We start from the raw sequence: 20,979 nt of genomic DNA on the forward strand, positions 1-20,979 counted from the left end.
ATCACTTACTACTACAGGTTCCTTGACAGCATTATGCCCCACCCTCCATGGAAATCACATCATCCCCATGGATGAAATATATTGTTTGAGGTTCACACACTATTATTTTGGGTTGTGTACAAATTCAGAAATTCACTTTTGAGGCCCAGGGCAAAAAACTCAGTCTTCAAGATTTTTCAGTTATTAAAGCTAGCAATAGGATTTTTTTGGGAAATAAAAATTCTGGAGTGCAGCTGAGGAAGAAAAGGTGCAGGTAGCAAATTCGGTGGAATGCACCTGACACTGTAGATGGGCTGGGGAAGTGGCAGAGGACACTTGTTTGGGACAGTCTGTCAGGAAAACAGCAGGGTGGTCTCTTGCTTGAGGCCTTGAAGAGGTTTGCTTCTTATTCATGTTAATTCCAAGATACTGGGATCTGGATGGTTGTGTGGTTGGGTTTTTTCCTTCATCATTTTCCTCTGTCCTTTGCAATGAGGGCCTATAATCACCACTTACCTGATTACTATTTATTCTCATTTTCATCTTGGACTTCCTATCTTGTTTCTTATGAACCATTCAGTTTTCTTTTTGCAGTTTTCACATTGTCTAGATGTGAAAAGACAGAAACTGCGGAACCGATAAGGATAGATAAGGACAGATGTCTAGATGTGAAAAGACAGAAACTGCGGAACCGATAAGGATAGATAAGGACAGAGATTGCAGAAGAAATCCTGACTAACAGGCTGTTAGTACCAGTGTCATCTGAACTTGGTGGTTGTGTAAGTTTCTTTTCCTAAGGATGATTAAAACTCCCTCAGGCTCTGATATTTCATTTTAGGTTCATTTATCAAATTCTGAAAATGAAAATGGGAGAGTTTTGAGAGACAAGCAGCTACTGGCAGGTGTTCAGGTGATGTTACCTGCTGGTAGATTGGTTCGACAGCCTCTTCATGGTGTTGGGATGGACTTTTTGTCCCAAATCACAGAATCAATCTGTTTGGAAGGGACCATAGTGAATCATCTGGTCCAACCTACCTGCTTAGGCAGGGTTTGCACAAAATTATGTCCAAACAGTTCTTGAATATCTCCAGTATGGGAGACTCTACAATGTGTCTGGGCAACTGATCTAGTGTATGGTCACCTGAACAGTAAAGAAGGTCCTCCTCATGTTCAGGTGGAACTTCCTGGGCATCAGTTTCTGCCTCTTGCCTCTTGTCCTGTTGCTTGGTAGCACCAAGAAGAGCCTGGCTCCATCCTCTTGTCACTCTTGCCACTGATGAAATCTCCTCTCAATCATCTCTTCTTAAAGCTAAACAGGCCTCCAGCTGCCTCAGCCCTTCCTCTTTAAAGAGATGCTTCAGTCCCTAATCACCGTTGTTGCCTTCGCTGGACCCGCTCCAGGAGCTCCATATCCCATTTGTCCTGAGGAGCGCAGAACTGGACACAGCCCTCCAAATGTGCCTCACCAGGGCTAAGCAGAGGAGCAGGACCACCAACCTGGACCTGCTGGCAATGCCCTTCCAAATGCACGCCAGGACAGCGGTGCCCCTCGTGCCTTTGCTCTTGTTGTGTTTCAAGAGGTTCAGTCCGTGTCACGACGATCTTCCCACGGAGCGCTGTCCCCGCCCCCGCGCGGGCGGCAGCGCCGCTGCTCCTCCCGCCCAGCAGGGGGCGAGCCGTCGCCGAGCCCGCGGGTCGCTCCACTTCCGTGTGGGCGGGCGCATGGCGGGGCCCGGCGGCGCGGCGGGGCCGGCAGCGGCCCGGGAGCTGCTGGACCTGAGGCCCCGGCCAGGTGAGTCCGGCACCGGTCTGCAGCCAGCGGGGGCTCCCAGGTAGCCCGAGGGAGGGGCTCATCGGGCCGCCGGTGACCCACTGGTGATTGCGTCCCGCGTGTGTTGAAGGGCTGCTCTCCCGGGGAGGGGCAATGCGAGGAAATCCACGTTAAGCTATGGGAAGCCGTAACGACGTTTTTCTGAGGACAGAGAAAAAAGTTAAAAAGACAGCTGCGCTTTAATTAATGATACCGGGCGGATGGCTTCGTTGATGGTCATAAGGATAATAAGAATAATTAATGCCGAATTCCCTGGCACGCGTTTGGGTTTTCCGGCGCTGCTGCTGCCCACGGTTAGCAGTGGTCATTGGCACCGGGATTTAAATCAGTGCGACTGGCACGCCTCAGCTCCCACCTCACCGTGCCCTGCAGAGGGGAATTAGAGGTTGTTTTTTTAATTGCTATTACTGTAGCTTAATCAAAATTTGTCTCAAAAACAGCTTAAGGAACTTTAGCTTAAACTCAAGGAGTGTATGAAAGGTGACCTGCAGGCTGAGACCCCTATGTAGGCCTGTATTTCTTCCAAGAGCAGGAAAAGCTGATGGCAATTATGGAGAACTTGTCAGCTTAAGCATTTCAATACTCATTTGTTTGTTTGCAGGGCTGGAAGACATTTTGCTGATTAATTCAAAATGTAGCAGCAAAAAGGCCACAACTTTACAGACGGTTAAGGTGCCAAGGAGCAATGGTAAGTGCTTGTCCCTTGTACTGTGTCAAGTAGTACCTAACATTTGTGACACAATTTTTGCTTTGGCGCTTTCCTTGAAAAGGGAGAAGCCTTTGTGTTCAGTTTCTAGAGGTGGCTGATCCTCCTCCCATTGCAGTTCCTTGTCCCACCGGTGAGTCATCTAACTGCTGCTGCAAAATTAGATTTTGCAATGTTGGTGTTACAGCTCTAAAGATTGTTCTTTAGAGCTGTAGTTTCCCAGTATCTTTTTTAGAAGATTTTTTTGGGGGGCGCTCTTTTTTAGGAGTAATTTCTCAGTATGATATATTTGTTGTATTAAAGCATTTAATTTAAAAAGGACTCCTGTCAAATTACTTTATGTTTTGTGATTGATCTGAAATTTGAAAAGATTGTTACATCAAATTCTTTGTTGGATAAAAGACTCTTCAAAAATGACAGTGTTTCAAAGATAGATTATAACTGTTAGATCTTTGTGTAGCTCACCTGAAACAGTACCTCTTCTTAAAGAAAGAAGACTAGTGTTTGGCTCATCTGCATTGTTGAGATCCATAAAATTAGAAGGTTTGAGAAAATGGTAAAAAAGACAGGTGCCTCAGGCAGCAGATTTGTGAACAGTGCTAATGCAGCAGAAAAAGTTTTCTAGGCTGTAGAGCAGACGTACGAAATAGAACAATAAGCCTCTGTGATTTACCCTTTTAGGTTGCAACAAGTTTATTTAATGTATATCTTTAAAAGGTTAATATGAATGAGTCTCTGTGCTTTGTCTCTCATAAACGAGCCATTGTGTTAAAGAATAAGTCTCTATTGTGTTAACTACAGTTACATGTGCTTCATATGATTGGATAGAATTATTGTCAATATGTTGTTGCTCTATATGTGATTGGCTGAAACTTGGACTGAGATGGCTTTCTGCTATGCTGTAACATTACATTTCCTGGGCATTCCATTTGAATCAGCCAGCTGTTCACATCTGTTGTCTCCGTTGTCCTAACAATGTACTGAGACTGATGTTTGAAATAAACAGCTCACGGCACTGATTTCGGGTGTCCCATCCCTGTTCGTGGCTGTATATAGTGTGCCAATGGTGTGCATGTGTGGAGCAGTTTATTTGAAGAAGTTCTGGAGGTGAAAGTACTGTCTTCCTCCAAGGAAGGTTTATGAGTGTGATTCTCCTAATTTCCATTGATTACATTAAAATTCTTGTGAACTCCCACTGGAGCTGTAGAGGATAAGTGCTTTATACTTCAACCTGGAGCTTCCATCTCTCTTCCACCGTCTTAATTTCAGACTTTCTTTTGTTAATTATGTTGACCTTTCATTAGTCTATCATGGCATCTGCTGCAGCTAATTTTTCCAACTTCTTTGAGACCTTCAGTCTGTACTTAGTTATCGTAGACAGCTGGAAATTACAGTTGAAATGGAATCTGTTATAAAGGCTTATATCTGAGGTATAAATGTGAGCACTAACGAGCATCTCTTTGACTTTACATATGTATGTATCTTTTCAGTTTTGGACCAAGTACAGAGCTTTTTACCACAGATGGCCCAGGCAAATGATGAGCTCAAAAGAAAAATGGTAACAGCACCCGCTCATCAGTTTGATATTGAACATCTAGACAGTGAAACAGAAGAAGTTATAGAAATGGTAAATAAATTTTTTTATTTTAACATCAATCTAGATGGGATTAAAATAACTCTCTGATCTTAGAATGAGTAATATGATAGATAAAGCAAAGTCTTTACTGTCATACTTGCGGAATTTAATCACAGGAGATTAAGTAGTTTAAGACTGGAATAAGACATGCTTTTGAATCTACAACTCTGAATCAAAAGTCACAAATTGTATTTTAAATGTCATCTAGGTGATTATGTTTAGAAACAGGACAATATAAAGCTTAGTAAGGCATAACAGAAGGCTTTAGTATAAGAGTAATAACTGGCTTTCAACTCTGCTCTGTTGGTATTTTTAGGAATGACTAGATCTTGGGTTTAGAAAAGTTGCTAGTGTTGTCGTGATCCTTTGTTGCTGCTATTTGTCTGTTTCTTTACAGTCACATAAATATTTTATTTCTGTTTTAACTGAAGTGCTGCAGCCACATGCTTATATAAGAAAACTTTATTTTGAAGGTGATATATGTGCATGACCCAGCCAAATGCCTTCTGGCTAAGCAGACCTCAAAAATTATAGCTCTGTATATGCATATAGGAGATCTCTTCAAAAGAAATTCTGGTGGCTTAAACTGCTAGTTATTTTAGCGTAGTTGTAGTGCCCTGAATACTACTACGTTTTAAGATATAAAGTATATTAATATTTATATCTACATGTGTTTGTATTTTTGTAAAGACCCCTTATACACTAAATGTTTTAATTTGAATATTTTACTGAAAAGTACTTTTGTTGTCTGCTGCTTGTTAGTTTAAATACCTGATTTAGACAATCTGAGTTCAGCTATTGACTACGTTCTGTCTTTGATAGTGATATAAATATGGCGTTAGATTTCCTGGGCCAGTAATACTGATGAATCTCTTAATGATATTTGTAAAACCCTAGGGAAACTCAAAAGTCTTTTTTATGGTGGTTGTGATTTTCTTATGGTAGCAGGATGTTTAGTGTGTTTACCTTGTTTTACTCCAGTGATAGAAGTGCTGTAGTGCATGTGTATATATATGTGTATGTATGTAGTATACATTACATGTAAACAAGATGGTTTTTTTTCAGAATGTGGCTGTAGTTGAACTGAGTGATTCTGATACAGATGAAGAGTTGCTGACTTCAGAAGATGACTCAGAATCTGATGAAGATGACTCTGTAATTGATGAAGTGACAGCAGACAACATTAAGTTTCCTAAACAAAAGGGAGAAAAGGGCAAAATAGAAATTTTGGACAGCAAAGCAAATGAGTAAATCCATTTTATTTTACTTTTAAAAACCCCAAACCAACCAAATAATGTTTTTTCACTTCGAAGAGTTGTCCTTTAAAACCACTTTGTTTCCCAGTGTAGGATCTCTCAGGATCCTGTGCAATGCTATAGTTTACATGGTGGAGAATTCAGGATCTGCTCATGGCTGGGGAAGGCTGGGTTTCTGAAGAATGAAGTGCAATTTTATTCATCAAATAACAGGAAAATGCACTTCATAGTAGATTACACCCAGAAAACAGCTAGAGTAAAGGGGCACTTGAAAATTGAAAATTCCTGTTCTGTTGCTTTGTTCTTTGTTGAATAAAGATTTTTTTTTATAGGAAGATAGAAGTTTTTGCTTCGGGGCAGGAAAGAGTTAACTAGGAAAAAAGCTTTGTTTTCATATTCCATGTACTGTGAAGTGTTATGTACACTCTCTTCACTCTTAAACATGATCTTTAAGTACCCTAGAGGTATGTCTACATTGCATTAATGGCAGTGACTGCTCAACACTGGAGCCATGGCTGAGCTCATTTCCAGATGAGCCAGCCTGGGTAAGGACTGAGCAGAGAGTTCAGCAAAGGGTTACTTAGTACTTACCCTGTGTGCCTGCGCTGGGCTCCACACCAGCACAGGGAGCTTAGAGGCTCCTCTGGGAAACCTTTGTAGCTGTGGTGCAAACACCCTCCATACTCAAAGGATCAAGGCTGCCTCTGGGGTGTTAAGATGGCTTTAAGCTACACATCTCATCCCCTGATTTCCCTGCCATGTTTCCAGTCTCCATTTTGTTACTGACAGAAGGACAAAAGGGTGAATTTTCTTAAAGTACAATGGTTTGGGCTATTACATTTACTTCATAGATCAGTCTGCATTTCAGAAGAATCTGTCATGCTCCTGGATGTCATTGTTTCTTAAAGGAACACTGTATTTTCTACACCATTAAAGTAAAATTTTCTATACTGTATTTGCTCAAATATTAAACTTAATGTCATGACTTGAAATCTGCAGTTATCTATAGAATTTATTTTGAATCCTGTACTTAAAGTTCTAGTTTTAATACCTGTTTCTGTAGTATTTGTGCTAAGAAATAACAGGGATTCTAGTCTTTATTTTACAATGTGGCTTAAATATAAGATTATTTACTGATTAAACCATGGAATATTTTAGTGAAGGGGAAGGATGGGGATCAAAGAATCAGACTACTTGCCTTTAATAGCAGCCCACAGATCAATGAAGCTTTTCTGAAGGGTGTTTTTGCATTCTAAGAGCAAGGAGTCTTAAAAGGCTTAGTTAAATAAGGTCTTAATCTATAGAAAATTTCTTCCAAACTGAAAAAAGTTTGAAAACCAACATCTGATCTTGGTCATTTAACAAGGCATTTTCCCAGAGATTAAAAAGAACCCAAAAGTGTGAAATACAAAGTAATAATCATACAGTATGAAACAGTGATTACAGTCCATGTGCACAGACACAAAATGTGATTTTAATCCATTAATGTAACCACCTTTTAAACTGCAGGCAGATCACACATTCTGTATCAACAAAAAGGTAGAAAATATTTTCAGTAACTTTAGCTTGATATGCATAGTTTAACACCAATATTGAACTCTGTATGTACTATACAAAGATCATAGTAAGTGCACTTCCTTGCATTGATTTACTTCTTATGGCACAAAGATTTTCTGTACTGCTGAAAAGTCACCAGAGCAGAGCGTTTCATTGCTACCATAAAACCTGAACTGGTTTGTAGCAAAAATGGCATAATCAGTATATTCTAGTTCAACTTTGGAAGCCTAATGACTTAAGGATTTAAAATGATCATGTAAACATTATGTCACAGAAATATGAAGTAGGTGTGTGAGAACTTATTCTTCAGTTCTATTTAAAAAACAGAAACTGAACCATATTTTTAGGGGGGGTGGTTTTGGTGGGGGGAGGATGGGGGGAAATTGGGCTACCAACTGTTGCTGCTACATAATTCAAATAACTTCAGGGTGATTTCCAAAAGCCATTGTCAGTCAGACTAAAATCTGGACCTAATTTGTAGAAACTTATCCGTGGAATGAGTACTTGTTTTTTTGGTTGTAGCACTGCAGACAGCATATCCTAGGTGTGGTATCAAGCGCTTCATGTGGTAATCAAGATTCAAACTCTGCTGAAAGTCTGCTTCCCAAGTGAAGCTGTTACTTTAATATTCTACAGTGATGGCTTTGGTTCTGAGATATTCATGAAGAGCTTCTTCACCTGTACAAGCACAATATTCACCTGTTAGAACAGCAGCTAAATGAATTGTGTGAGTGTAATTTTTATTAAGAAAAAATTTGAAACACTGTAGCCAATATTTGAGTCCTTAAGGAACAATGAAACCTAATTACCTTCCCACTGTGATTTACAAACCTGGTTTGACAAGGGGCCAGACCCAACACATGTGGAAGAAAAAGGAACTGGATTTAACAAGCAGCTCCCCAAGCAGTAGCAGTCTTTAGATGGCCACTGGGGAACTCATAGCTGTATTTATGAACTTTGCTTCTCCTCTATTAAAGGTCAGAGATAGAGAAGCTGTGTGAAAAGCAGTAATTTTTTTTTCCCTGACATCATCACTCATTTTGGTTTCAGGAAATGTCTTTGAAGATTCCAAAAGCAAAAATCTGTTGTGTGAATGAAATTTGATTTTCCTTTTTTCTCTGCCCTGAAGCTTGATTTATCCAGACTTGCAAAGCTTCTTTGACAGTGGACTTCACTTTTCTAGAAAGTTGTTTTGGAAAGAGAGTGTTTTTTAATGCATCTTTTTCTGAGTCTGTTGACAAATTTTGGTGACATTTTAAGCTATAAAAAGTTTCCCATGCTCTTACCTAGAGCAGAAACCTAAATTAGCATTCTCTCTGAGGGAAATAATATTTTGGCCAATACCATTGTTACTTGACAGCCTTTTGTAGCCTATACAGAGCTCTAAAAGCTGTAATTTATTTGTCTACTCTCAGAGCAGTTGAAAAGGAATATTCTGCGTTATTTAGCAAATGTACAGGAAATGCTGAATGGGAGGTATTGAAGTGGGAATATTTAGGGGGGGAGAGGAATTGGGTTAAGGATTGTAATTCTTTCATTGATTAGGACTCTGAGACAATAAATGAGGGAAGGAGACAACTTACCTAAATCTTTCCCAAAGCCAGACAGTTTAAATCCACCAAATGGCGCTGCCACATCAGTTTTGTTGTAAGTGTTAATAAAAACTGTTCCAGCTTCTAGCTTTTCACTGATGTAGAGAGCTTTGTTTATGTCTTTTGTGAAAACTCCTGAAGCTAAGCCATATTCTGTGGCATTTGCCCGTTGCAATACTCCATCGACATCCCTGTGGGGAAAATAAATTATTTAATTGCAGCTAAGTAAAATAAACAAGTGTTAGCAACCTTCTACCTCCAGTATCATTGAGACAACTTTTCCCATGGCCTTTCTTCTCCAGCGAGCTTTTTAAAAGATGACTTATTAAGGACGAATCTGTGTGTCAATCTGACAGATCCATGGCAGTTCACACTCTTGCTTCAAGCTCATGAAGCTCATAACTTCACTTTTCAAAGGTTAATAGCTACACTGAGAAATGCTACAGGAAATGTTGCTACTGTACAACTTGGGAATTAGAGCAATACAAAAATGCCTGTAAAGCAGATGATGAATCAGTTTGCTCAAATTGTGTCCAGCTTTACAAGTTAATGCAGAATTAAAGCTGGAATTTAAACTGCTATCAAAACATAACTTTTCAGACTATTTCCAGAGTGCTGTTTTCTATCTGCATCTCATCTCCATACAGCTTCAAAAATCAATAGTAGTTTAAAACTTTAAAAAATTTAATGCAGTTCATTAAGACTACAGAATTTATGGATGTGAAAGGTTATCTACGTGGCTGGTTCTTAACTTAATTATCAAACTGCAGAAGATGAAACCTGATGGAAATATTTATGTGAAGTTTCTATGTAGTGTTTTAATCTCATCTGTATGCTAAATAATTCTTATGATCCAGAATGAAAGAGATTAGAAAATACAGTTTACAAAATAAATAGAGCAATTTTCATTTGCAACAGTAATGTGCCAGTGTTACACAATACACAACACTGCAGTCTTCTATAACAGGAAAAATAAGTAATTCCACTGGGAAAAATACACATTTTGTAATTTGAGCAAGCTGTTGCAATTACCACACAAACTTCACTAAAACGTTTCACTAAATACTAGGTATTCAGATTGGTCCAACAAGATTTTACAAACTACTGTGTATGCTGTTACTTCTTCACTTTGGGTGAAAATACAGTAACCAGACGAGAACATACCCATTTTTAAATTTAGAGATGACCATCACAGGACCAAAGGATTCTTCCTGGGCAATATACATGTGGTCTTCAACATCTGTGAATACAGTGGGTTCCATGAAGAAACCTAAAGAGAGGATAGAGCATGGTTTTGAGCATCGTAAAAGGGTTTGCTGTTGTTCAGGCCATTTCTGTCCCATGCTTTGAGGTCATAAATAACTTGCAACTTGAAACAGAAAGTAATTATGAATGAAGTATGAATGGAAATATATGCACTTCAAGAGAAATAGCGGACAAAAGGGTAAAAGAACAGCTTGTACATCAGTGACAACGTGTGCTGTTCCCTGCCAGGCTGGGAGGTCTGCATGCCACAGCCCAGGTGACTTCTTGGGGGAAGACCCCTGTTATCTGACAGCAGGAAGACAAGGTTACAGCAAGACACAGAGGCCACTGTTCTTCTTGCTACCCAACAAGAAGATGGATTGTGAGATCTAAATAAAGATCTCATACTTTACTTGCACAGCTTCTCATAATATGAGATTTGAAATCTCTGTGGTATCATGGGCTTACCTGGTACTGTTCCCATGATATTGCAACTCCACAAAATACAGCTGAGATAATCGTGACTGCTCTTGCATAAAGTGTAAAAGTTCTAAATATCTCTGGAAAGCCTTTTACCTGGTCTATGTACTTGTCTTCCTCCATACACTAGAGTGGCTCCTTCTTTTACTCCAGTTTCACAGTATTGAAGCAGCTTTTCCAAATGTGCCTTGTGATTTTGTGGACCATGATCTGTAGATCTGTCAAGTGGGTCACCAATTTTCATCTTTTTTATTTCTTCAACCTATGGGTTACCCAATTAAAATGAAGTTACATAACACAGCAATATCGTTAAAGTGACCAGAAATTAGGAATGCTGTCTTTGGTGCTAGGAAGATGGAATCTAAGAAAATACTGGATTCTTAGATATAATGCTTTTCTCTTTTTGTAATTAGGCTTTGTCTTTTGTTTCATAATCTCTAATTACTTCCAAAAGTTTTTGATGCTTTGTTCATGTGTGTATTATCTTCTGCTATTAAGATAGGCATGTAAAATGTTAACTTTTAGTAGTGGTAAATGACTTAGGACAGACATTTCCTGTTCTTAAGCAAAATAAATGAATTCTCCAGTGCCACAGCATGGCGACTATTGCATTTTTTAATAGCGACCTTTGTATTATTCTAGCTGTGCTTCCTATATTCCTTTTTTTGACTTTACAGAAGCCTTCTTCAAACATATTGACCTGAGTTCAGTAATTATTTGTAATCTTATTTTCCTAGTCAAATATGAATTTTCACTGAAGGTACAATATCTATTTAACTGCCACTTAGCTGTGTATTACTGGTACAAATATCTCCCTTCAATGCTTCCTTTTAACCATGTAAGAGGACCCTGAGAAGCATCACTGTCTATCATAAGCAATAATGAGAAAATAGGCAATTGAAAATAAGAAACATAAGTGTGTATAAAACTAGTGGATCCTTCTGCCACAGTAAAACATATGCTTAAACTTTTGTCCTTGAATATCTTACCACTTTTCTAACAAACTCATCATGAATTGATTCTTCCACAAACAGCCTGCCAGCTGCAATGCAGTTTTCTCCTTTGTTGAAATACACTGCTCCCATACCCTGATCAGGATAAAAACATAAATATTTATATACATGTTGTTTAGTCACCATTCTGCTCCCTTAGGTTGTATGCAGTGTTTGTGACCCCAGATGTTTAATGCTTTATGTTAAAGGATATTACCAATGCAATATCTTATGGACTTTGAATACAATATGGCTGGTAGGGAGGTGAATTATTATGATTGATAATTGATGCATGATTGATTGATTGATCGATTGATGAAATAAAAACTATATGGCAATAGGGAGCTCAATTCTTTGTTTTGTTGTAATTGCTAATGTATATTTCTTGCAGTATTGCCTTTTTGGGGCAGCATGAACAGTTAAATTGTGCTAGCACAAAGAAATATGAGTCTGTTTTCTAACAGATCTTATGGACTTTGAATACAATATGGCTGGTAGGGAGGTGAATTATTATGATTGATAATTGATGCATGATTGATTGATTGATCGATTGATGAAATAAAAACTATATGGCAATAGGGAGCTCAATTCTTTGTTTTGTTGTAATTGCTAATGTATATTTCTTGCAGTATTGCCTTTTTGGGGCAGCATGAACAGTTAAATTGTGCTAGCACAAAGAAATATGAGTCTGTTTTCTAACAGATCTCAAGGTTTTTTGTGTAAAGGATCCCTGGTATTTTTTTGTCAAGTCAAGAAGAATACTGCAGTACTGTGAGGATTTGGATAAAGGCTTTGAATAAATTTTACTTCAAAGTAACATTACCATTTTTACAGCTCTGTCAAGTTCACAGTCACTGAATATGATCAATGGTGATTTGCCACCAAGTTCCAGAGAAACTTTCTTCAGGTTAGCAGCTGCACTGTAAAAAATAAAAATAGTAATATAAAACCAAAATAGTAATATAAACCCAATTTTTAATATATTTTTCTATTGTTTCCTTTGAATCATAACTAGTGAAAATGTATAAACTCTACTGTCAAGTAGTGATTTAATAGAATTCTACATAGGGGTAAACAACCATATACAGTTATGTTTTTTTGTTACTGCTACATGCACAACATATCTAGTAAGGTACTTCAGAACCAGACTAAGCAGTGTTTATTTATGATCCTTTTGCTGAGAGTACCTCTTCATGATCTGTTTACCAGTTGGTGTTGAACCAGTGAATCCAACTTTGCGAACATCTGGATGTTCGGAGAGGTGCTGTCCCACTAAGCCACCTATCAGAGTGAGGAAAGCAGTGTAACTGGATGGTACATGGACAATTTTTACTATTCCAGCAGCAGCACTGGAGCTGCTGAGAAGGAGCTTACACCACAAATCAAATACAGTATCACATTTCTATTTATATTTGCAGCTTTATTCCTATGTCTATGAATAAGTTTTATAATTAAGTGAACATGTTTCTCTGTAATACATTCTTTTCCAGAGTGTTTGTGTCAATTGTGTGAACTTGTAAATAGTGTAGGCTGACAGCTCCTACCACAAACTAAAGCCAAATTTTTCCAATTCTCTTCTGGAAACATATGAAATCATCGCATGAAAAGATGCAAGCCTAGTACCTGTGAACAGACCTATGTAATAGAGCTTCAAAAAGGTGAAGAACTTCACCAGTTTTAGCATGATTTCTCCCAGAAAAAGAATGAGTTCAAGTTTTACCTGAACCGGGCAGAATATTTATAACACCCTTAGGAAATCCAGCTTTAGCTGAGAGTTCTGCAAACTTCAAGGAAGTCAGAGGTGTGACCTAAGTAGAAACATTTATATTAAGTCTCCTATTTTAATCAGATGCATGATACCTTTTACATTCAATACATCTTAGTTTTGATACAATATTCACCTTACAGTATTGGCATATTAGAAGTGATGGCTTCTTATGGAAAATAATTAATTCTTGAAAATGAGATTAGCACCGGAGCAGAATTGGAGTTAATCAATACTTTTTATCACCATGGCAGTTTGTATTATTACAAATGCACTTTCAAATATATGACACAGTCAACATATGACAGATCAATGTATGAGTGAAATCTGCTATATTGCCTAAATCATTCTGCCTTAACAGGGGCATCTGGGCCATCTGTATATTTCTTTTTGCTCTTACCTGAGCTGGTTTGAGTACAAGGGTATTGCCTGCAGCCAAGCATGCTGCGCTCTTCCATGCAAGCATCATCAGTGGGTAATTCCAGGGGATAATAATTGCACAGACACTTCAGGTGGGGAAAAATGGGGAAAGATTACATATTTGATGGCAGCTTTTCAATGGCTTTTCTGCATGTCAAATCTGTCACTAAGAAGAAAAAGTGACACTTACCCGATTGGCTCTTTCTTGGTGAATGTTAGATTATGGTTTGGCCGGGCCTGGTTAATTGGAATTGTAGCACCCTAAAAGACAGAGGACGGACAAATCTTCATACTGATTTATAACTTTTATTACAAATATATTTGCCATGTAAGTATGTTTCAGAAAGCTACAGAGTAGGCTTCAAAACCACAAGCATTTTTGCATGAGGGAAAGGGGCACAGATGCTTCTACTGTATGATTTCCTATTGTGAATATTGTAAGGGTCCTGATTGTCAGCTGGGTGAAATAACAGCACAGATTAAAAAAATGTATAGGAGAACATAAATCAAGGGTCTGATGAACAAAAATAAAGCTAGATTATATTCTTGATTGGTCTTAAAGATACTGGAAGAAATGTTCTTGAATGTGTGCCACACGTTCTGCCATCAAGCAAACTCACCAGCCTTGGTCAGACTGCAGCAAAGCACAAGTCTCTGCACTTACCTGCTTAATAAGCACAGTGACATTCTGCTCCATGAATAACCAAGAGCTGACCAAGCAAGTATATTAACTGTGACACCTCAGCTGATTTCTTCACTATTTAGAGCTACATTCTAAATCCATATTCTCCAGATGGAGGTGGACTTTCCTTTTGTATTGACAGGGAAACCCATTCTAGGTAAAATTCTAATTTTGCTTTAGTTTTTGATTCCTCAATAAATTTTTCCTTTTACTACTTTTTGGCACTGTTTCAGAAGAATAACAACAAAAAAGAAGTGTAGAGAAGCACTGCCATTGATAATTTCCTTTACATATTCACTTGCCTGAATTTTGTCACACCATCCAGCAAAGTATCTGAATGTTTGCACAGACATTCCAATATGAGTCTTCAGAGCTAAAGTGTAGACAGCTCCTGAGTCAATAGACTCTATTGTCGCTAACTCCTCTTGATGTTCTTCCATCAGATCTGCAAGTCTTTTTAGAAAAATGTTAAAAATCCGCATTAAAGGAAATGACATCTAAAATTATATTAGGTGTGGCAAAGAAGCATAATAAAAATAGCATTGCCACTAAATTTGGAGGTGGAGGCACTACTCCTTAGTATCAGCAAAGGATTGAACAATTGCCCATTACTCTGCAAATGCCTTTACATTGGCTGTAGTAGAGACTGAATGAAGACATGAACTGTGCAAACTCACTTAAGGTGTAAGTAAGACCATAGTAAGTATTACTAAATTGATAATAACTATCAATGTCTCAAAAATACATCTGCACAGATTGATACCTGTACTTATGAGGCCCTACTGTTAGTTTAGTGTCCCCTGTTGAGGTCTATTTGCATCAAAGAATTTTCACATTCAGTCCTCCACATTGTCTCACATGCATTAATGTTTTTCTTCAACTTCCCTCTGTGATTTGGTACTCAGATATATAATCAGTGCTCCCACGTGATTTTTTGAGCTTAAGAAAAGTGCATTTTGGATCCTGTAAACAGTATTCAAAACTGGGTGTAAAACTTGTGAAATTTTTCCATTATGTAAATTCTGACCATTTAAACCATTTGCATAGATGTGGGAAAACGCACTTTTAATACCTGCTTTAAGTGTATCCTGGAGACTCAGCTACAGGTCACAGCATTGGCAGTGTTGTGTAAGAGAATGGATTTGGGCATGTGAGGGACAAATGAGAAGGTTCCATTTAAAGTGTGCTTAATATTTTCTATTAATGAATCCTTAAGACAAAGCAGCAGAGCTAGGAGCTTTAATGGCACACACATTCCCTTTGGTTCAGCACTCAAAATCTCCAGTTTGAACAGAGGCCTGAGAACAAGGGGTCTTATTTCAATTAAAGTGGTCCAGAGAGAACTTTTATCCACTGGGAATGGTTTGCAACATAAACACTCTGGTGTTTTATCCTGAAGTTCCCTAAGCAAAGCTTTTAATCCAGGGATAACCAGCCCATGGTAAGGGAACTGTATTTTCCTCTACCTAATATTGCTATTCTTGCAAATCTTCCAAGTCTAAAAGAGAGCAGGAGTTCTCACACCTTAAAATTTTCTCTTTAGGTCAGAGTTAACTTCGTTTCTCAAGTACTCTACATTCCTGATAAAAATTAAACACAAGTTTATGCATGCCTTGAGTATGTGCACACTTATGAAAAACATAAGTATTTAACGTTCAGCTCTGACTTGCCCATTTTCTCTTGTGATGACTACTAACTTTGCAAGAGCCCTGCAGGCCTTTTTCCATGGCCTGGTCACATACTTAATAAGATAAGAATGTTCCGCTTTGCTTTCATTCTTTTTTGCTAAGATTCCTGCAATGTTTTATAAAACATGTGGCGTTTTTTCAGGAGAAGCAACCTGAAAAAGTAGCTTCTTTACTCATGTCTGCTCATTCATTTGCATGTTTAGACCTGAAAAAGCATTGAAAGCTTTTCATATAGCCCACCAAAGAGGTTTTCTTAATAGGGAAGTTCTGATGCTTCTAGTCACCTGAAGTGTGCAGGACAGTGTTCTCCCTATGCTTTGGGAGAAGCATCATACTGCATATGGAGAATCTATAATACTTGGGGTTTTATTAGCTGCCTTCTGTGTCACGCTCACACTATCTAGTCAGCATTGCCATCTTTCTAAGATCACCTCTACCCCTTCAAGAACCAAAGCTCACCATTAAAATAGCATTAATTCAACAAAACCTCTGCTTATCTTCTGAACCAACAGCAACATGGCCAAAAATAAGAACCAGGCATTAACCAGACACGGTGAGATAGATACAAAAAAGAGATAAAAGTATCTCAGGTAAATGTTTGAATTAGCTTAGAAAATTCCTGCACAGGACAATTATTTCTCTGCAGACCATAACACATCTCCTACAATGGGTCTTTAGCCAGCTGCTGGCATATGATCCTGGAAAAATCTAGCATCAGTTACAGTCTACTTCAAAATTAGTGGCAATGAAGGTGTACATTTACTGTATGGAGTGCACATGCAGGCAGGCTTAGCAAGGTCAAATCTCTGCCTACCTAACTCACGTACAGTTTTTAAAGCTTAGCCTCACTTACATGGAAGGATGGGGGTTTACAAGGGAATTCTCAATCTTTGCAATGAAACTCATGTAAATTAAATGAAGACATCAAGTATTTAAAATATATTTTGCTCAAATTCTTTGCTTCCATTCATAAATAATAATGAAAGGTTGGCAGCAGTGAGAGACCACAAGTTCTTCTCTGACACAAGAAAGGTTGGCAGGCTAAGAGCTGAGGCTGCTACACTGAAATCAATCAGGGGATGAAAAGATGGCTAGTCTGGATCCTCTGACAGTGGAATTATGAACATCCATCATCTTCAGAAAATGTATACAACAACTCTTCAGAGAAACAAAACAAGATTTGAGAAAATGAAACAAATGCAAGCTGTCTTGTACATACCTGTACATGATTCTCCCCCTTTCCCTCGCATTCATCCTCCCCCATTCACCATTTTCAAAAGCCTCCTTTGCTGCTGCCACTGCCTTGTCAACATCAGCCACTGAGGCAGAAGATACACTGGCTATTACCTGTGCAAAGGTAGCATTGTGTTAGCTCAAAAAGAAATATTGGGATACAGAATGTTACTCCTTCCTCCCAAACTTCTAGACTGGGTATAAGAAAATACTTAATATCCTCATCTGTGGCAGTTGTCGTGGGCAAGCCACGTGGGCTGCAAAAAGTTTAGACACAATTGAGGTGGCAGAATTTGGAGGACACTGCAGGGAGACAGATTCCTTAATCTTTCTTTTTCTTCAAAGTAAGGCGCACTGTCCTGTGGCTGCATTTCTCCTCACAGAGAAAAGCAAGGCACACCTTCCCAAGGATATTTTCTGGGAATCATAGTGAGGAACCTCAGAGAAAGAGGAAACAATTCTTATCTCATTTGCTGTGCCTCCGTTTGTGCAAAAGTAGAATACAATATGGAGATTGTTTACCCAAAGTGATGGGTTTTTGTTTCATTGGCCTATCAGGGCCAAGTGCATGTCCAAACTGTCAGTCAGCAGACAGGGACAAGATTCTGTTCAGTTGAGTTGAGTGCTGGTGCAGATTCAGTTTATATGTAATATAGTATAATAAAGTAATTAATTAGCCTTCTGTTATCAATGGAGTCCTCCTTGTAATTTCTTCCCTTCATCAGGGTTGCCCTGCTTATACTATATTGTCCCACTGAATCTCACCCTCTCTTTCCATATATAAAACCAATGTGGTATTGGTTTCACACTTCCAACAAAAGCTGGAAGTCTTTTTGTGTGGTATCTCAATCTCAACATGCTAAAACAACTCCTACATGTTCAATTTCTAAGGAATGCAGCTTCTATTACCATAAACCACCATAAACATAAGTATTTTATGATGATTGTGTTCTAAATACACACATTGTAAATCCTAACACAGAATGGTTTTGACATTCATTCCATTCTATAATGAGTTTCAGGAAAAGTAACAGAGTCTGACTTCTAATGATAGTGAAATTTTTGTCATTGATTTCAGGAGACTTCATTTACTTCAGAATTAAATGGCATCTACATGGACATCAGAATCACTTATATATAATTCACAGTTATGATTTGCTCAACCAATATTGGGTAGTTCAGGACTAAAGTGCAACAGTATGTATTTTCCTATTGAAAAGTTATTTTTCTTACTGGGAATTTAAAGGGACATTTTAGTGTCAAAATTACCCTAATGTATCAGATTTACTTAAAAAGTAAAAAAGGAAAGAAGTTGATTAATGACAGAAATATACCAAATATCCTAAAAGAAACACTTCTTTAGCAAATAAACTCCATCAATTTCTGTTTGCAAAGCTAAACAAGAATGAAATCAAGGCAAAATGTTCAGCTGGGTGTGAAAAGTGATGTAATAATTGAAGTAGAAGTAGGTTATTTTTGCTTTGCAGCTTGACTCAAATGGAAGAAATTGTAGAATACCCCAAATGTAAAGTAAATGGAAATTTGAAATTATTTAAGGAGGCTGTTTAATTTATTATACTTTAGAATACAAGTTTTAAAATTCAAGTTTTAGAATTAGCAATATTCAGGTGATGTTTCAGATTTTTAATAGGCAATACCAATTAAATAAACTGGCATTAATCATATTTAGAAATTACTTACTGATCCATCTGCTGGATTTATAGTGTCATATGTTTTTCCATCATCAGCATCTATAAATTTCCCATTTATGAAACATTGGTATGGCATATTCACAGTCATGTTGTTCATATTTTTTGAAACCTGGGTGAAATAAAATCTAAATTATTTTAAAATTATAATAACTAAAATTTTAATGTAGCTTAACAAGCTTTTGATATCTGCAGCCAATATCCAGACACATTTTAGCCTATATATGTGGCTGTTAGAAGTAAAATGTAATGGAAAGCAGATACAAATATATAGAAGTTTGGATAACCACGTAGTTTGCTTTCCTACTGCATCAAGCAGTCTAATAAAATGCTTTGTCTGCCCTCCCCTAAAACCCAGGAAAGACTAAGCAACGATGCAAAATTAAAGGCCTTACATAATCAATGACTAACTCTTCTTCTTTGTCTTCTCCTCTGAGTCTTCTGACAGCCATCTGAATAAAGTCTGCAAACTTAGTGGCCATATACACATCTTCATTCTGTAGCTGCAGTCCACAATGTTTCTGTTTGATCTCTTCTAGCATTCTAAAGATTTTGAAGAAGGAGTAAGTTTAATTAAAAATTAAAGAATTCTCCAGATAATTGAATCATTAGAAAGGCAAACGGGATCAAAACTGGGCCTCAGTTTGCATGCATGTGAATATGTGTGTGTGTTTCTCTGACAAGGGCACAGAAATGATGCACTTTCCTGAAATCTGTTGGTTTAATTGTGGATGCTATGAAAAAGAAAACGTCATTTCTGGAATACTCTCAATAGAACTTTTGAAAATCAATTACTAGAAGATATTGATATGCCATTGGAAAATAATATTTGGGACTACTCCAACCAAAATATGGAGGACTATGAGCTTGGTAGGTAACCAGCACAATAATCAGTTTGTTTAAAAATGCTGGTTTTATATTAGGGTGTGTGCTGCAAAAAGAAGGCAAACAAGATGACCCAAGCCATGACAAACTCAGTGCATCTTTAAGCTGGGCTCAATTCTTTCTGTGAAAGGTTTCTCTTTCCCTCTGGGGAGGTCTTTGCTCAGGTTCCCAGTCAGTCCCCTGGTCTGGATGTGGCTGCACACAGACAGGTTTGAGCATCACCATGCTCCCCTGGGCGTGATGTTCCTGAAGTTTAGGGGAATTTTCCTTCAGTAGAAAGAGCAGGATTGCAGCAATATCTCAACTTAGGGAGAAGAACTGCTTCCAAGGTAAGAAAGGGAATATTTAGGTTACTGGAAAACAAAGAGGGATTAGGTTTTTTAACATCACTGATTTAAATGCACCATGACAACTTTTTTCATTAACTTTGGTTTTGCAATTTCCTTATTTTGAATATTCCTACCTGACAACATGCATAGAGGATGCTCCAGATTTGAAAAAGTCTGTGGAATCCTCAATCACAGCAACATTGCTTAAAATTCTCTTCCAAATAGCCTAATAATACAGAACAATAACAGAGGCAATAATGAATAATGATCTAATAGCAAAAAGCATTTATCCAACTGTATTTTCTGTAGTATTAGTACCTACAACATATATTATTTCAAAGGTTTCTAAAACATGAAGTTATTTTAAAAGGGTCTAAAACAGTGTAGAGACATGATGTCAGACAGGAAATTTTTCAGTACAATTAGATGATCAAAATATAGTATTTTGTCCATGGTAATTTTACCCAGTCAGGCAAGAAACCTGAATGGTGTAATGCTAAAACTTTTCAGGCCCATCTTTGAAAGATGTTTTATCCTCCAAATAATAAGTTCCCATTCCATTACAGAATGTGTCATCAGTATAGGCAAGGACAGCCTAGGGCACTTTATGAATGGATTGATGGTATTTCAGGCACCTGGCCAAGGCTGAGAAGTAGTTTAAGCTGCATGCATGAGATGGAGAAATAAACAGTTCAATAACTGGTAATGTAATATTTAAATTAATTATAACTGAGTTTCGCAGTTAGCAGGCAGTGTCATCAATTGATCAGTTTACAATTATTTTCATAATTTTCTCAGTCATTCAATTGCTTCAGACAGCATTTAGGTTGCTGGCAGCAGGTTCAAGGTAATCTTAAATCAGCAGCTTAAAATATTAGTACATGAAGCTGCCTGACCTGTGCCAAAATTGCTCCGGCACAAAACTTTAATGATAAATGCAGCTTTCAGCTAAGCCCCTGACACTACAGAGGGATGGATTTCAGGAGAGGGTAGG

General features: G+C 37.9%; 2 protein-coding genes across 2 annotated transcripts in view; one reads left to right on the forward strand and one right to left on the reverse strand.

Annotated features, from left to right (window-relative positions):
• Window positions 1-1,419: 1,419 nt before the first annotated feature.
• NOPCHAP1 (NOP protein chaperone 1) lies at window positions 1,420-5,737 on the forward strand. The gene is made up of 4 exons (XM_005494742.4): window positions 1,420-1,771; window positions 2,412-2,498; window positions 4,007-4,143; window positions 5,218-5,737. Exons 1-4 carry the CDS (start codon window positions 1,435-1,437, stop codon window positions 5,401-5,403), a joined length of 747 nt encoding a protein of 248 aa, XP_005494799.4. The 5' UTR covers window positions 1,420-1,434; the 3' UTR covers window positions 5,404-5,737.
• The window catches only part of ALDH1L2 (aldehyde dehydrogenase 1 family member L2), a 32,021-nt gene continuing 15,084 nt past the window's right edge, over window positions 4,043-20,979 (reverse strand). The window contains 15 exon segments of the mRNA XM_074539280.1: window positions 4,043-7,643; window positions 8,549-8,748; window positions 9,722-9,827; window positions 10,379-10,544; window positions 11,272-11,370; window positions 12,098-12,194; window positions 12,462-12,555; window positions 12,995-13,082; window positions 13,440-13,545; window positions 13,650-13,720; window positions 14,444-14,594; window positions 17,049-17,176; window positions 18,764-18,883; window positions 19,167-19,314; window positions 20,120-20,211. Coding sequence (XP_074395381.1) covers window positions 7,588-7,643; window positions 8,549-8,748; window positions 9,722-9,827; window positions 10,379-10,544; window positions 11,272-11,370; window positions 12,098-12,194; window positions 12,462-12,555; window positions 12,995-13,082; window positions 13,440-13,545; window positions 13,650-13,720; window positions 14,444-14,594; window positions 17,049-17,176; window positions 18,764-18,883; window positions 19,167-19,314; window positions 20,120-20,211 — 1,722 coding nt within the window. The 3' untranslated portion in view covers window positions 4,043-7,587.

Source organism: Zonotrichia albicollis, chromosome 4 (assembly GCF_047830755.1).
Source record: "Zonotrichia albicollis isolate bZonAlb1 chromosome 4, bZonAlb1.hap1, whole genome shotgun sequence".
Taxonomy (NCBI): Eukaryota; Metazoa; Chordata; class Aves; order Passeriformes; family Passerellidae; genus Zonotrichia; species Zonotrichia albicollis.

Bases quoted from the DNA above. Each gene is read 5' to 3' on its own strand.
- NOPCHAP1 (XM_005494742.4), top strand. From the start codon at position 1,435: ATGTGCCTCACCAGGGCTAAGCAGAGGAGCAGGACCACCAACCTGGAC. The intron at 1,772-2,411 runs GTGAGTCCGGCA...GTTTGTTTGCAG, and splicing joins GGACCTGAGGCCCCGGCCAG to GGCTGGAAGACATTTTGCTG. The intron at 2,499-4,006 runs GTAAGTGCTTGT...GTATCTTTTCAG, and splicing joins TAAGGTGCCAAGGAGCAATG to TTTTGGACCAAGTACAGAGC.